General features: G+C 31.8%; 1 protein-coding gene across 1 annotated transcript; it reads right to left on the bottom strand.

Annotated features, from left to right (window-relative positions):
* Nucleotides 1–7,876: 7,876 nt before the first annotated feature.
* Nucleotides 7,877–12,899, bottom strand: LOC109810062 (uncharacterized). The gene is made up of 2 exons (XM_020373432.3): nt 11,130–12,899; nt 7,877–9,453 (listed from the first exon to the last, which is right to left on the bottom strand). Exons 1-2 carry the CDS (start codon nt 11,838–11,840, stop codon nt 8,140–8,142), a joined length of 2,025 nt encoding a protein of 674 aa, XP_020229021.2. The 5' UTR covers nt 11,841–12,899; the 3' UTR covers nt 7,877–8,139.
* Nucleotides 12,900–13,670: the final 771 nt, after the last annotated feature.

Here is a 13,670-nt window from a genome sequence, read left to right as displayed (position 1 = left end):
CACCTTTTTCCACTTTGTATCTAACAAATAATATGATCAAGGGTTGTCTAGGTAGTTTCCTTGTTATGTCCACTTTGTTTTCTTGTAGGCACCTAAGCTACTACATAGGGTACTTTAAGGAAGATACCTTAGTATGTAGGAGTACTTCCTTAGTTTGCTATAGTTTTAGTACTTTCACATTTTTAGGATTTATTTTTACACATAGACTACACTATAGTGAGGACCATATCCTTATTCTTAGAAAGTATGTCCTTCCTAGTCTAGGGAACCTTGTTAGGATTATAGAAGGAAATCCTCATAGGGAACACAATCCACATATATTATTTGAATATATCATCTCTAATGCATTGTCACTTGTTTTTCTTGTAGGTGATGTTGTCTATGTGGAAGAACCACTTGATTTGAGGACAAATCTTTTTGAACAAGGAAGGGATGATGGAAACCTACTTCCCAAGGATTCTTGTGGAAGAGATAAGATCAACTAATTAAATGATAGCTAACCATGGTTACATTTAACAATGGTTAGTCTAACTTGCACCATAAGCCAACTAATTAAACTCTATATATTGTAGTTTTGTCCATTTTGTAGGATCTTTTGGATGCATATATTCAGATTTGGCCGAGAGTTTTTCTTAGTTCTTTCTCTCAAAAGTCTAAATTCTCTCTTTGATTTGCTTCCAGTTTTCTTATCCTCTTCCTAAGAGTATGATGAGAGTTAAAGTGATTTATCTTCTATCTCAAGTGACACCATTTGAAGAGTGTTCCTCACCTTTGAAGGTGAAACCAGAGGTCTCTTCCTACATTGGAAATCTTGAAAAAGCTTGAGGAGTGTCAAGAAGCAAAAAATTTAAGAAAAAACATGAAGGAGAAGTTTCAACAATCCAGTTCCTCCTTAAGATTGAAGTGGCTTGGTAAAAAAACACTTGTAACTTTGTTCAAAGTTAGTGGAGCTCAATTTAATTGGATTGAGAACTGGACATAGCCTCGGTGGTTGAGGTGAACTAGTATAAAAACTTCTTATGTTCATTGATTACTCTTACTAACACTACAAGAAAAATCAAGATTATCTACGAAAAAATTCGTAGATAAACATGAAAATCCGTAGATAAGTGTCAATTATCTACGGATTATCTACGGAAAAAAATTCGTAGATAATAAGGTCGTAGATAACGTTATCTACGGAATTTTCTGTAGATAACGTTATCTACAAAATTTTCTATAGGTAACGTTATCTACGGAATTTTCCGTAGATAATGTTATCTACGAATTTTTCTGTAGATAACTCACGAAAGTTGTTATCTACGGATTTTATCCGTAGATAACTTTCAGGAAATTTTTATTTAATTTTAATAAATTTATTAATGTAATAACCCTCATATTTGGCCTCTCAAGGATGCTATTTCATTACACTTCATTTTTCAACATGTTTTGTCCTTATTGTACATTTTCTGGAAAACTTCCCAGAAGGTCACCCATCCCTATACTACTTCAGGTCAAGCATGCTTAACTATGGAGTTCTGATGAGATAGGCTACAGAAAAGCTAATGCATGTTATCAGTATAAGTAGTACAAATTAATTCATTTAAGTACAATCTCATACTTATACTATTTTTAGATCCTCTCATTTTGGTATGTCCAGACCGCTATAAAAATATAATAATATATATAATAATTATATTACCAATAATAATAATTATTATATTATATTTAATTAATATTTATTTATATATATATATACTTATTTGTATAATTAACAATCTACTTATTTCTATTCAAAATTAATATTATGATACAATTTAAATTAATTATTATAAATTTAAAAGTTTAAATAATAATTTATATATTTTAAAATGATAAGGGCTGGAATAACACTAGTGTAACTTTTTACTAAGTATTACATCGCTCAATAATGTTATATTAAATGTGAATTTTGTAAATTCAACCGTTAGATTGAAAGTTCATATCACTTTATATGTTTATATCAAATTTTGTTAAAATTGAACAACAACTTGAATGTAATCAAAGTGTTCCATATTTTAGTATATTTTGAAATGTATATATTACGTCAATTTTATTTTATAAGAATGAAGTATCAAATCATCTTGAATTAGTATAAAATTTTGTATATATGAGCTAAGAGTAGAAAACTTTTAATCTAACGATTGAATTTATAAAATTCACATTTAATAAAAGTTACCACTAGTAGAAAATAAGCATATTACGTCACCCCTTTTACGTCGGAAATACGAAAATCCGACGTAAAAAAAATGCGGTGGCATTTTTGTAATTTTTGCGAACTTTTTTACGTCGCACCTGGGAAGGTCTGACGTAAAAAGTCCAATCTACGTCGCACCTGGGAAGGTCCGACGTAAAAAGTCCAATTTACGTCGCACCTGGGAAGGTCTGACGTAAAAAGTCCAATTTACGTCGCACCCTACCAGGTCCGACGTAAAAAAGACGCAAATTTGAATAAGAGAGCGCGAGGCACACCGCGCGCATTCACTTTTCATCACTTTTCATTTTTTTCTCTGTAAACCCTCTCCCTCTTCTTTGTTACTGAATCGTTTTCTTGTTTTTTGCAGAGGGATGAACTCTTTGTTACTCATTTGCACATTGTTGCTGCTCCTCAGGTATGAAACAAGGTTTCGTTAGCACTTTTCTACTTAGCATTGCTACTCTGGTTATCTATTTTATTCGATTTTTTGGTTGTTTTATTTGTGTAGGTAGTGGACGTTTTTGTTGTTGTTATTCTACGAAGCAGAATGGCTTGTTCTGCAAGCAGAACGGCCTGTTCTGCAAGCAGAACGGCCTGTTCTGCAAGCAGAACGGCTGTTCTGCTTGGAGAACGGGCCGTTCTGCAATCAGAACGGGCCGTTCTCCAAGCAGAACGGGCCGTTCTCCAAGTAGAACGGGCCGTTCTGCCTGCGTTCTTAAGTTTTTTTTTGTTTTTTTACGACTTTTTTACGTCGGGTTTCGTAATTTCCGACGTAAATTTACGTCGGATTTGAAGCCCCGACGTAAAATTTACGTCTCCCGCTTCTACGTCGGTACGTTTTCTGACGTAAAAAGCCTAAAATATCCGACGTAGTACACCTCTTTTGTACTAGTGTACATTGGTGTTATTTTAACCCTTCTCTTTTAAAATATTATTTTTATAAATTAAATTTTAACATTTTAAATAAATTATTAATTAAATTAATATATTTATTCATCTTAAATCTAAGATATAAAATTCAAAAAATATATTTATTCTTGTTTTATTTTCTAATTATCAATCATTAATAAAATACTAATTTAAAATCTTATCTAATTATATCATAATATTTTCATATCAAATTTAAAACCATATATTATTATGTTATTTTTTTTATCATCAATTAATTTATAAAAATAAAAAATTTAAGATGACAATTTTTAATAATATTTATTTTAAAATATTATAATCAATTAAATAAAATTTTAAAATATATTTTAATCATAAATAATTTTAAAATATATTTTAATCAAAAATATATTTTTTGGTCAATACGGTGACTAAAAGTATTATGATAAATAATAAAATTAAAAAAATTAAATCTTATAATGATTATTTTTTTAATGATGCTAATTAAATTAAATATTCTAATTATTTTACAATAAACTAAAATGAAAAGATAATAAAATATGCTAATTGATGTTTCAAATAAAATGTAACCTAAGAAATTTTTTTACGGGTGAAATTATCTACGAAAATTTCCGTAGATAACTTATCTACAGAAAAATCTGTAGATAAGTTACCTACGGATATTTACATAGATAAGTTATCTACGGATTTTTCCGTAGTTATCTACAGAAAAATCCATAGATAAGTTATCTATAGAAATTTCCATAGATAACTTATCTACAGAAATTTCCGTAGATAACTTATCTAATGACAATTTTTAATAATATTTATTTTAAAATATTATAATGAATTAAATAAAATTTTAAAATATATTTTAATCAAAAATAATTTTAAAATATATTTTATTCTAAAATATATTTTTTGATCAATACAGTGACTAAAGGTATTATAATAAATAATTAAATTAAAAAAATTAAATATTATAATGATTATTTTTTTAAAGATGCTAAATTAAATATTCTAATTATTTTACAATAAATTAAAATGAAAAGATAATAAAATATGTTAATTGATGTTTCAAATAAAATGTATTACCTACGGAATTTATCTACGGGTAAAGTTATCTACGAAAAAATCCATAGATAAGTTACCTACGGATTTTTCCGTAGATAAGTTATCTACGGAAAAATCCTTAAATAACTTATCTACGAAAATTTCCGTAGATAACTTATCTACGAAAATTTTCGTAGATAACTTATCTACGAAAATTTCCGTAGATAACTTATCTACGAAAATTTTCGTAGATAACCTATCTAATGACAATTTTTAAAAATAGTTATTTTAAAATATTATAATGAATTAACTAAAATTTTAAAATATATTTTAATCAAAAAAATATTTTTTTGTCAATACGGTGACTAAAAGTATTATAATAAATGATTAAATTAAAAAAAATTAAATCTTATAATGATTTTTTTAATGATGCTAAATTAAATATTTTAATTATTTTACAATAAATTAAAATGAAAAGATAAAAAAATATGTTAACTGATTTTTCAAATAAAATATTTTACCTACGAAATTTATCTACGGGTGAAGTTATCTACGGAAATTTTTGTAGATAAGTTATCTATCCGTAGATAACATTCCGTAGATAACTAAACATTATCTACGGAAAAAAATTCCGTAGATAATATTCCGTAGATAATAATAATTTTTCTTGTAGTGTAATCCTTCATCTGTTGCAGATACTGCTTCACGTACTTGCAAACGTGTGAGTTTTTTTATATACATTATTCAACCTCCCCCTTTCTAGTGTCTATCTTTTCTCCACATCTCTGCTCATGATAAACAAAGGTCTAAGAAGTACATTCTCTCTTATAGTTTCCTCTATTCTCCTAATCATAAACCTTGTTAAAGATCCTATAGCATTCAAGGATGGTCCTCCATCATAGACTCTAACCTTCATCCTTCTTGGACTTATCTCTTCCAAAGGGATCCTTGGGAAGTAGGTTTCCATCAACCTCTCTAAGCTTAAAAACTTGTCAGCAACAACACGTCCTAGACTTTCCAAGTATTCTTTTCAACCAAGCCTCTTTAGGCATATAAATAAGTTGAATGGTGTACAAGTGTTTTTACTCACTAGGGTGAGAATAATGCTTTTCAAACACTTTAGTGCACTCACTTAACTCTAACATTACAAGGAGTACAAACATCTTCTACTTAGAAATAAGAGTTGTGGGAAACTTTATGATTTTCTCTATTGAGATGCATTGATGTTTCCAAATGGAATTGTTTCTTATCTTTCTCATCTTACAAAAGTCTTATTTTATAGCTTATTGGAAAAAAAATGTTAGGAGACAATGCTAGGGAATAAAGCATTTTGTACTATTTTTCTTTATCACAATCTAATAAGGTACAACAGGTTCATATTTTGTCTTGTAGTGTTATATGGATAAATTATTATGTCTATTGTTGTATGCAAGTTTGTTATGCACTTACTACCATAAAAGAGTAAGCATGTAAAATATTTTTTCTTGTTTTATCCCAAATAAGGAAGGGACAAGATCAAATATGCACAAAAATAATTAAGGACACTATTCTTTTTCTTAAAAAATGTGTACAAGTTAGTCACATGAAAAGCTATCAAATAAGAATATATTGTTCAAACTAAACAGTTGTTTAAACTTTAGATGAAAACTTAAAAGGCCTTTACTAGACTTTTGTTTTAAGAAATAACCACAAGATTGTCCTTTATAGCAAAAGAGACTATACACTTTCCTTTTTATAAAACATATTGTCTAAAACTTTGTTTTATCCAAAAATTCTTATAATAAACTTTTTTTTATTGTTATCATCAAAACTCTTTAGGGATATAAGACTTTTATGTCTTTGGTTCCAATACTAACCTATCAACCTATCAGGTCGAATGATAGGGCAAGGCAGGTTGACCCATTAACTAGTTTAATTTTCAAATATTATTTTTAATTTATATCGTAACTTATGTTGTGTATGTGAGTGTAAAGGTTAGAGTTTCCAAATTCAACCACAAAATTCTCATTCTCACAAAAGTGGGGGGAGTTTCTTCCACAATGCATCTAATGTTTTTGAAGTAGAAGATGAATAGTGATTTGTGTTTTTATAATTTCATGATTGCTTATGTATATTTTGTGGACTTTGTAGATTTTTTGTTGTAGCATGGTCTTACTATTAAATGATTATTAGTATTTGTGTTGTGGTTCTTAAGAAGTATTATCATTCTATGTTGTTGAAAGACTATAGTAGTAGTAGTTTTGATTAAAGAGAAAGAGTTTTAGTAATTTGTAATTTAATCTTTTTGTGTTGTAGTCTTGAAATTGAAAAGGACAAGTTTATGTTATGAAAAAAATTAAATTTGTCAATTGCACTTGCTACATTTTGCATCTAGCCTTTTCCAGCATTTGAATGGAGGGTAACTCATACCACAATGCTAACAAGGTGGGTAACTTTTCTCTTTACCCTTTCCTTTGCTACAATTATTTTTAGCACTCTCACCACAATGCTAACAAGGTGGGTAACTTTTCTCTTTACCCTTTCCTTTGCTACAATTATTTTTAGCACTCTCACCACATGTAAGCTTATTCCTTTTCTTTCTTTTTAATTATTTCAACTTCTTGTCTCTTGGCTTGTAAAATACCTTTAATTGTACGATCTTGCCTTAGAAGCATTAATTGCTCTTGAGCTTCTAAGGCATGTATGAATTCTGCCAAAGTGATCTTGGACAAATCCTTTTGTATTCTCCTATGTGGTTATTGATGCTTCATATCTCTCAAATACTATAACTAGATTTTTTCAAATATTCTAGAATTAGTAAATTTAGTTACAAGAATCTAACCTTTTTAGCAATACTTAGCAATTATCTAAGTAACCCTTAATCATCTCAGACTCTTTCATTTTTTCTGCTTCAGTTCCCACATCAAATTCAGAACTTGCATTGCCTCAAATTCGCCCATTCTCCGCATACTCTTCCTTCAAATAATCCTAACACTTAGGTGTCTCGTGGATCATGATTCTAGTAAACATAGTCTGAGAAACACTAGTAAGTAGGCATCGCTTTGCCTTTTCCTTCTTGGTTTTTTTCTCTTTGTGATTTACTTATTTGGGCCATGGTGGGACTATCAAGTAGCAAAGGCATGCCACAACCTCTTTCACGGCTTTCCACAAATTCAAAGCTTCTAGGTGGGACTCCATTCTCTATCCAAAGGTCATAGTTCTCCCCATTAAAAATAGGAGGAGCAACATGTGAAAAACTTGATTCAACATCCATTTTACAAGTCCCTTAAAAAGAGAAATTAGATACCAATTATAGGTTATTTTAAATTTTGAACAAGGAAGATAATAGATAGATAGGACAACGTGAGTGAGAGTATATTGTGTTGCTAAAGCATACATAAATTTATTGTATAACTTATTTAAATACACCAAAAATAACAGAATAAAAAATCATGCTACATGATTTTAGGAGGTCTTAATGACAATGGAATAATAAAATATCTAAAACAAGCTAACCCACTTACAACACAATAATATTATCACTTATTCAAACAAAAACTAATTTGACAGCAAATCAAAGGCATGTTCTCAACACATTGCCTTTTCAGCTTGTCTTGCTAACATATATCTTTCTAAGAGTATTATGTGCTTTCATTCTTTCTTTACCTCTTTTAATGGGTATACAGGTATAAAGCTTTCCAGTTTCATTCATGCACATGATTAGTAGTCAAAAGGTTATAGTGACATTGGCAATGTTAATTCTTACATTACTAGGCACCAAATTGAGCTAATTTGATGCCAATATAACAAGAAGCATATTTTAACACAGGAGTTTTACATTCACAGATGGAGTTGAGGATGAGCTAATCCTTCACAAATTATAATCTATAAAAACTTACTACTATAAGGAACCCTTAACAGGGAAGTTTAAAGTTGACGAAGCAGCTTTTTCCCTTATTTGTTGAATTAGCCTGGTCAGGAATTAGCTATATAAGCTCATCCAATTAAGCCACTGCAACAACATGAGCCTTGTGAACTGAGTTTTTGACATTAAGGCCAGGTGCACCAAAGCAGAAATAATGGCCCCTAAACTTCCTACCAACAGAAGTTCTCTTCACCAACTTTGGTGATTCATCATCAATTGGTGGTTGACTTGAGCAAGATGGCCCAGCAATGTCATTGTCAATGCAAATGCCCTTTTGCTTGTCTATTGATCTAGGTGAGGAAATTGATGATGACTTTGAAAATGAACTAGACCTGGATCTGCCTGAAACCTTGGCATGTGGCATGGATTGCATGACTCCATGCACTAGTCCTGAAGCAAACCTCTTCTTAGCATTTGGACTTGACTGTTGACTTCTCACAGAAAGAGTTCTTTTGTTGTTGGGAAGTGAAGATGGCCTAGAAGAAAACCTTTGTCTAAGTGGGGTTGGAGTTTCATCAAAGCTGTTATTCCATTTCCTGCATGAGTCCACTGAACCCTCATCTGTAGATTTCTTGAACCCTTCAGATTTTTTCACCCTAGGCCACTGAAGAGCTCTCTTCAACCTTGCTGCTGCATGGTTCACAGAACTAGGCCTTTTGCTAGCGGTCAACACGCGATTCTCAGTGGCATTTGGATCAAACTGAATGTGTTCTGATGAAGATGAACTCATTCCTCCACTTCCATGATCAGCACTAGCATCTGAGACATTCTCAATGCCAGTGTACAAGAATATCTCAGTATCTGAGACTCTGAATGATGTGCCAGGACTGCTTCCAATGCTTTGCATTCTCAAATGTGTTGCTATGGCTTTCCTTGAGCTATGACCTTGGCAACCAAACATTCCTCCAGCTGAGATCAACTTCTTGATTAGAATATCTGATGATGCAGAATTAGGGTGTTGCCTAAGGTAATCAAGTGGGGTCATGCCATCAACGTCAGATATATTCACATTTATAGATGGAGCTGTCATCAGAAGCTGCACAAGATCAGTGTGAATGTTGCCTATGATGGCCATGTGTAGAGCAGTTCTTCCATCATTGTTCTTGTCATTGATGATGTCCTCCAGATGGAAATTCTTACCACTTAGTAAGTTTCTCAAAAGGTCAACCTGCCGGTCCAATCTTCGGAATGCGTGAGATTGAAAACCAGATACAGCCTTATGCAGAAAAGTTTCTCCAGAGTTGTTTCTCAGAGAGATCAGTGTGGGAAATGCTGAGACTAGAGCTTCAGCTGTAGGTAATTGGCCCCTGGAAGCAGCCACATGCAAAGCAGTGTTACCTTGATGGTCTGTGGAGTTGATCAAGTCAAAGGTTGATGTAAGATATTGAACTACCTGCATAAGAGGAAAGAAAAGTTTGATTTAATGTCATACCATCACAACAAAATCAAATGATTAGATGAAACAAAGAGCTGATCTTCCTATTAGGTGGTCCTGGACCATATTGTCTCTAACTAGTCTCTATTCTCTGTATGACATATAATCAAAATGTTATTAAATTTCTCTCATATATTAGAAAACTTAAATACATGTTATATAGTGATTACTTGAGTGTATGAACACTTCATGATCCTGAACTACCTAATAATTTCTCTCTCTAAGAACATAATTGCAATAATATATGGGAAGCTCAACAATAAAGGAGCAAAAAAAAAAGGTCATAATGCATTAAAATAATAATAAAAAAGATAACAAAGTTTGTGTTACAAAGATAACAAACTTCAATTCCTTTTTATAGAAACCTTTTGAGAAGTTTACCTTGATCCTTTTTACAAGGGACCTCTAATTAATTGTCCACTCTATTACTGTCTTTTTTAACAAAAATTTCCTTAATTGTTCAACAAATCTTTTTGGTAAATAAACAATAGGTGTGATAAATTAATTTTTTGGACTGTCTCTCGCTCTCATGAGGATAGAGGAAGATCACTTGGCAGAAATCAGAACTAACTCTCAGTCATTTTGCCTCTTCGTATAGAATGCTAAAAGTTACTACATAAGTGGAGATATGTTAATTAATTATAGATGGAAAATGGTTAAGAGAAAGGACATAATAATTTAAGGGTGATTCTAAAATCAATATATAAGCTGTTGATAAATTCAGTACCATTAATTAAATTCCTTAATTTGTGTAAAGTGGTTAAAAGGATCTTGTACATAAGACCAGGACCAGACAGAGTATTTTAATCTTACCTTGAGCTTTTAATTATTTATTCCTGTGGACATACATAGTCTATGTGATCATGCTAGAACTACTTACAATAGTAAGGCTCCTACTAAGATTAGATTAATTCTATTGCCATCTGATATTTGATAGGTTGTCTACCACAAGCCCAAATATAGTAAGGCTCCTACTAAGATTAGATTAATTCTATTTCCATCTGATATTTGATAGGTTGTCTACCACAAGCCTAAATATACAAGGCCCACTTAGAATCACATTAGGTGGGAAAAGAGGGAAGAGTTAGTTAAGGTGCGTGCAGTTTTGTATTTTCAACGGGGAGTCTAGAGTGTATGCTCAGACATGGGCAGAGAGAGAACTTCTTCTGTGAGAAGCTTTTGCTCTGGGATTACAAGAGTTTATCTTGTAATACTTCTTATATTTTCAACCATAGTTGTTCAGTTTACCTTAAATTTGGGTTCCTAACAATATTCCATACCAATTGTTCTCTGTGAAAAGGGGATTCTTCATTGTATTTATCAAGAAAAAATCTATGATCAATCAACATTAACACCAAACAAAAATTTATGTTAAGAACTTTAATGTCCCTACTATCACAGATTCACAGCAAAATAGTCATATGAAAGGGGGTTATGAGAAAGAAGGTGAAGAGTAGCAGTAGCTTCAAACATTTGGTGCACAAGATTTAAGAACCTGTTTGTATAAAAAAAATTTAAGAGTTTTTCTACTGAAAATAAAGATCTTTTTCCGGTAAAAAATTCTCAAAAACACTTCTACTATCCAAAGAGTGACCAGGAGTGAAGTAAGTGATGATAAGAGATAAGACCATCACCTCAACCTGCCCTCTGCCTGCAGCTGCATGCAAAACAGTAGATCCCTCAGAATCTCTATAACCCAAAACATCTGAGCAATTAGCAAGAAGCTCCTTCAAAATCTTCAGATTCCCTCCTCTAGCAGCAGCATGAACAGCCCTATTGGTCATCTCCCACTTATAAACAGAAGGAATGTTCCCAACATGCCCCTCCATGATCCCACCTTTGCCAGCTAGAAACCTTGGTGAAACAGCAAAATCAAACAGCAGCCTGAAAACTTCACAGTTCTTGCTCCTTGCAGCAGCATAAAGTATGTCAGTGACACCATACTCTCCCTCACCAAAAACCAGCAATGGGTTCCTCTCAAGAAGGACTTGAACAAAAGCCAAGTCCCCAGCTGAGGCTGCAGTGTACATTAGCCATCCACCATATCCAGCACTAATGAGAGAATTTTTCCCCCTCTTGGACTCACATTCAAGAAGCAACTTCTGTGCCACTTCACTACGAAACTTTGCAACATCATTGAATTGTTCTTCATCATCCCACACCACTTCCAGGCGCCGAATTCGGCGCAGGGAAGTGAGCTTGAAGAGGTGGTTACTATCCATTCTAAGCAACTCACGAACCAAGTCATAGAGGCCATTAGCAGCAGCCCAATCTATTGGTGATGCATACCACCACTGGTCCCCAGTGCTCTCCCAACGAAGAGGAAAATATGTAGGAGGAGGCATTGACAAGGTTGTAAGGCTAAAGGCTAGTGATTTGAGTATTGTAATAAGTAACAACTGTAACAAAATGGGCACAGATAATAATTGAAACTGAGACGAACAAACTTAGAACAACTGAACCTCACACTGAAACTAATGATTGCAAAGGTGAAAGGGAAAGAAAGTAACTGGGGATGGAACTGTTGCAGCAGAACAAAAAAAGAGTACAGAAGCTGGACCTGTGTGAGGAATATAGAAAACAGATGCAGCACAAGAAAGCTTATATGGGAATTATGGCAATCAACAACTAATTAAGCGAGTATAAAGGGAAGCAAACTATTCACATGTGAGAAATGTAGAAAAGCACTAAAGCATACACATGAAGACAACACATGAGACTAGTTAAAGACTCAAGGGTTGAATTGTACTAGTTGCAAAATTCTATTAGAACACCGAGTAATCAAATATGATAAGGATCACAAGCGCACAAGAAGGGAAAAAGAAGGGGACATGAGGTTGGTTACGTAGGTTGGTGGTGTGGTCATAATAATATCAAGTAAATAGTATGAGAATGGAAACAGCCATAATTGTTCTCACAAAGTTTACACAGAAAAGGTAACAGGCACTAGAAAGAAGAATATTGTTTATAAAGGTGATCACAAGAGCATTTGCAGAAGATAACATGAGAAAGGGATGTGATATTCCAGAAAAAATAAATTTGTTCAGCTTGGAATCTCAAAAGGGAACTCTAAGATGCCAATAAAAATCTCATTGATGATTATGGTTTAGAACAGTGAAACGCTTGTAGGATGTAAAGGACATGAATAATAATAATAATGAAAGAGGGGTTGGCTGCAATGATGGTAGTAGAAGTAGGAAGTTCAACCAATGCAAAAGAGATTTCACTGTTCACAAAGGTATTGAATTGAAGTAATTATAAGACTAACTGAAACAGGGTGCTTTTGCTTCACACTTTGAGAGACAGAACTCATGTGTCCATCAAATGTTGTGTGCAACTTGTAATAAAATAAATTATCAGAGTCTTTGGACAATCAATTATATTCTATGATTGATGTGGTTAAAGTGATATTTTAGTGCCACAATTCACATCTTATAGCCCTAAACAATTGTTCAACCAAAATAATAATGTTTTTACTCATTCCCCTGGAATGTTTCTGGCAAAGTTTATTGAAATTGACTTTCTTTTTTCTTTTATTAACAACATATTAGACAGCCACACGTTTGCGATATAGAATATAGCATCTATGAAAATAGAAAAGGTAGGCTGTCAATATACGCTATCTTTAAAAGAAATTCTAATTGCTATTATTACACAATTTTTTCTATTCCTCTTTCTCATATATTAATTTAATAAATATAAACAAATAATATTATAGAGAGATTCACTTATCCAAAAACTAAGTCTTTGTAATATTATTATATTCGACAATTCATATTTTACATTAAATTTAACTATCCAATCATTAAATTAAAAAAAATTAATATATAAATCAAGTTTGTAAACTTTTAAAAACTTTTAAAAATTATTTAATATTCCGTTTTATTAATTCAAATTAACAGATAATTATAAAAGTTATACGTTGATTTAAATCTATATAACAAAGTATTATGATTTTTAAAATTTTAAAAAAATTATAAACTTGATCTTTGAATAACTTTTAATTGAACGATTGAATCGTTAAAATTTGATGTAGAATATATATTATTGAGTAAAGTAAGTATTAAGACTTATTTATAAGTGGATCTCACTTATACATATATAGATAATTATATATAATTAGATCGTTAAAATTTGATATATAACTCTAGATAAACTTACTCTAAAATAAGTGG

Source organism: Cajanus cajan, chromosome 2 (genome assembly GCF_000230855.2).
Source record: "Cajanus cajan strain Asha chromosome 2, NIPB_CcT2T_4, whole genome shotgun sequence".
Lineage (NCBI taxonomy): Eukaryota > Viridiplantae > Streptophyta > Magnoliopsida > Fabales > Fabaceae > Cajanus > Cajanus cajan.
This window is presented reverse-complemented; position numbering and strand designations above follow the sequence as displayed.

Coding starts and splice junctions, on each gene's coding strand:
- LOC109810062 (XM_020373432.3), bottom strand. CDS start 11,840: ATGCCTCCTCCTACATATTTTCCTCTTCGTTGGGAGAGCACTGGGGAC. Junction 9,454..11,129: donor CAGGCAGAGGGCAGGTTGAG/GTGATGGTCTTA, acceptor CCTCTTATGCAG/GTAGTTCAATATCTTACATC.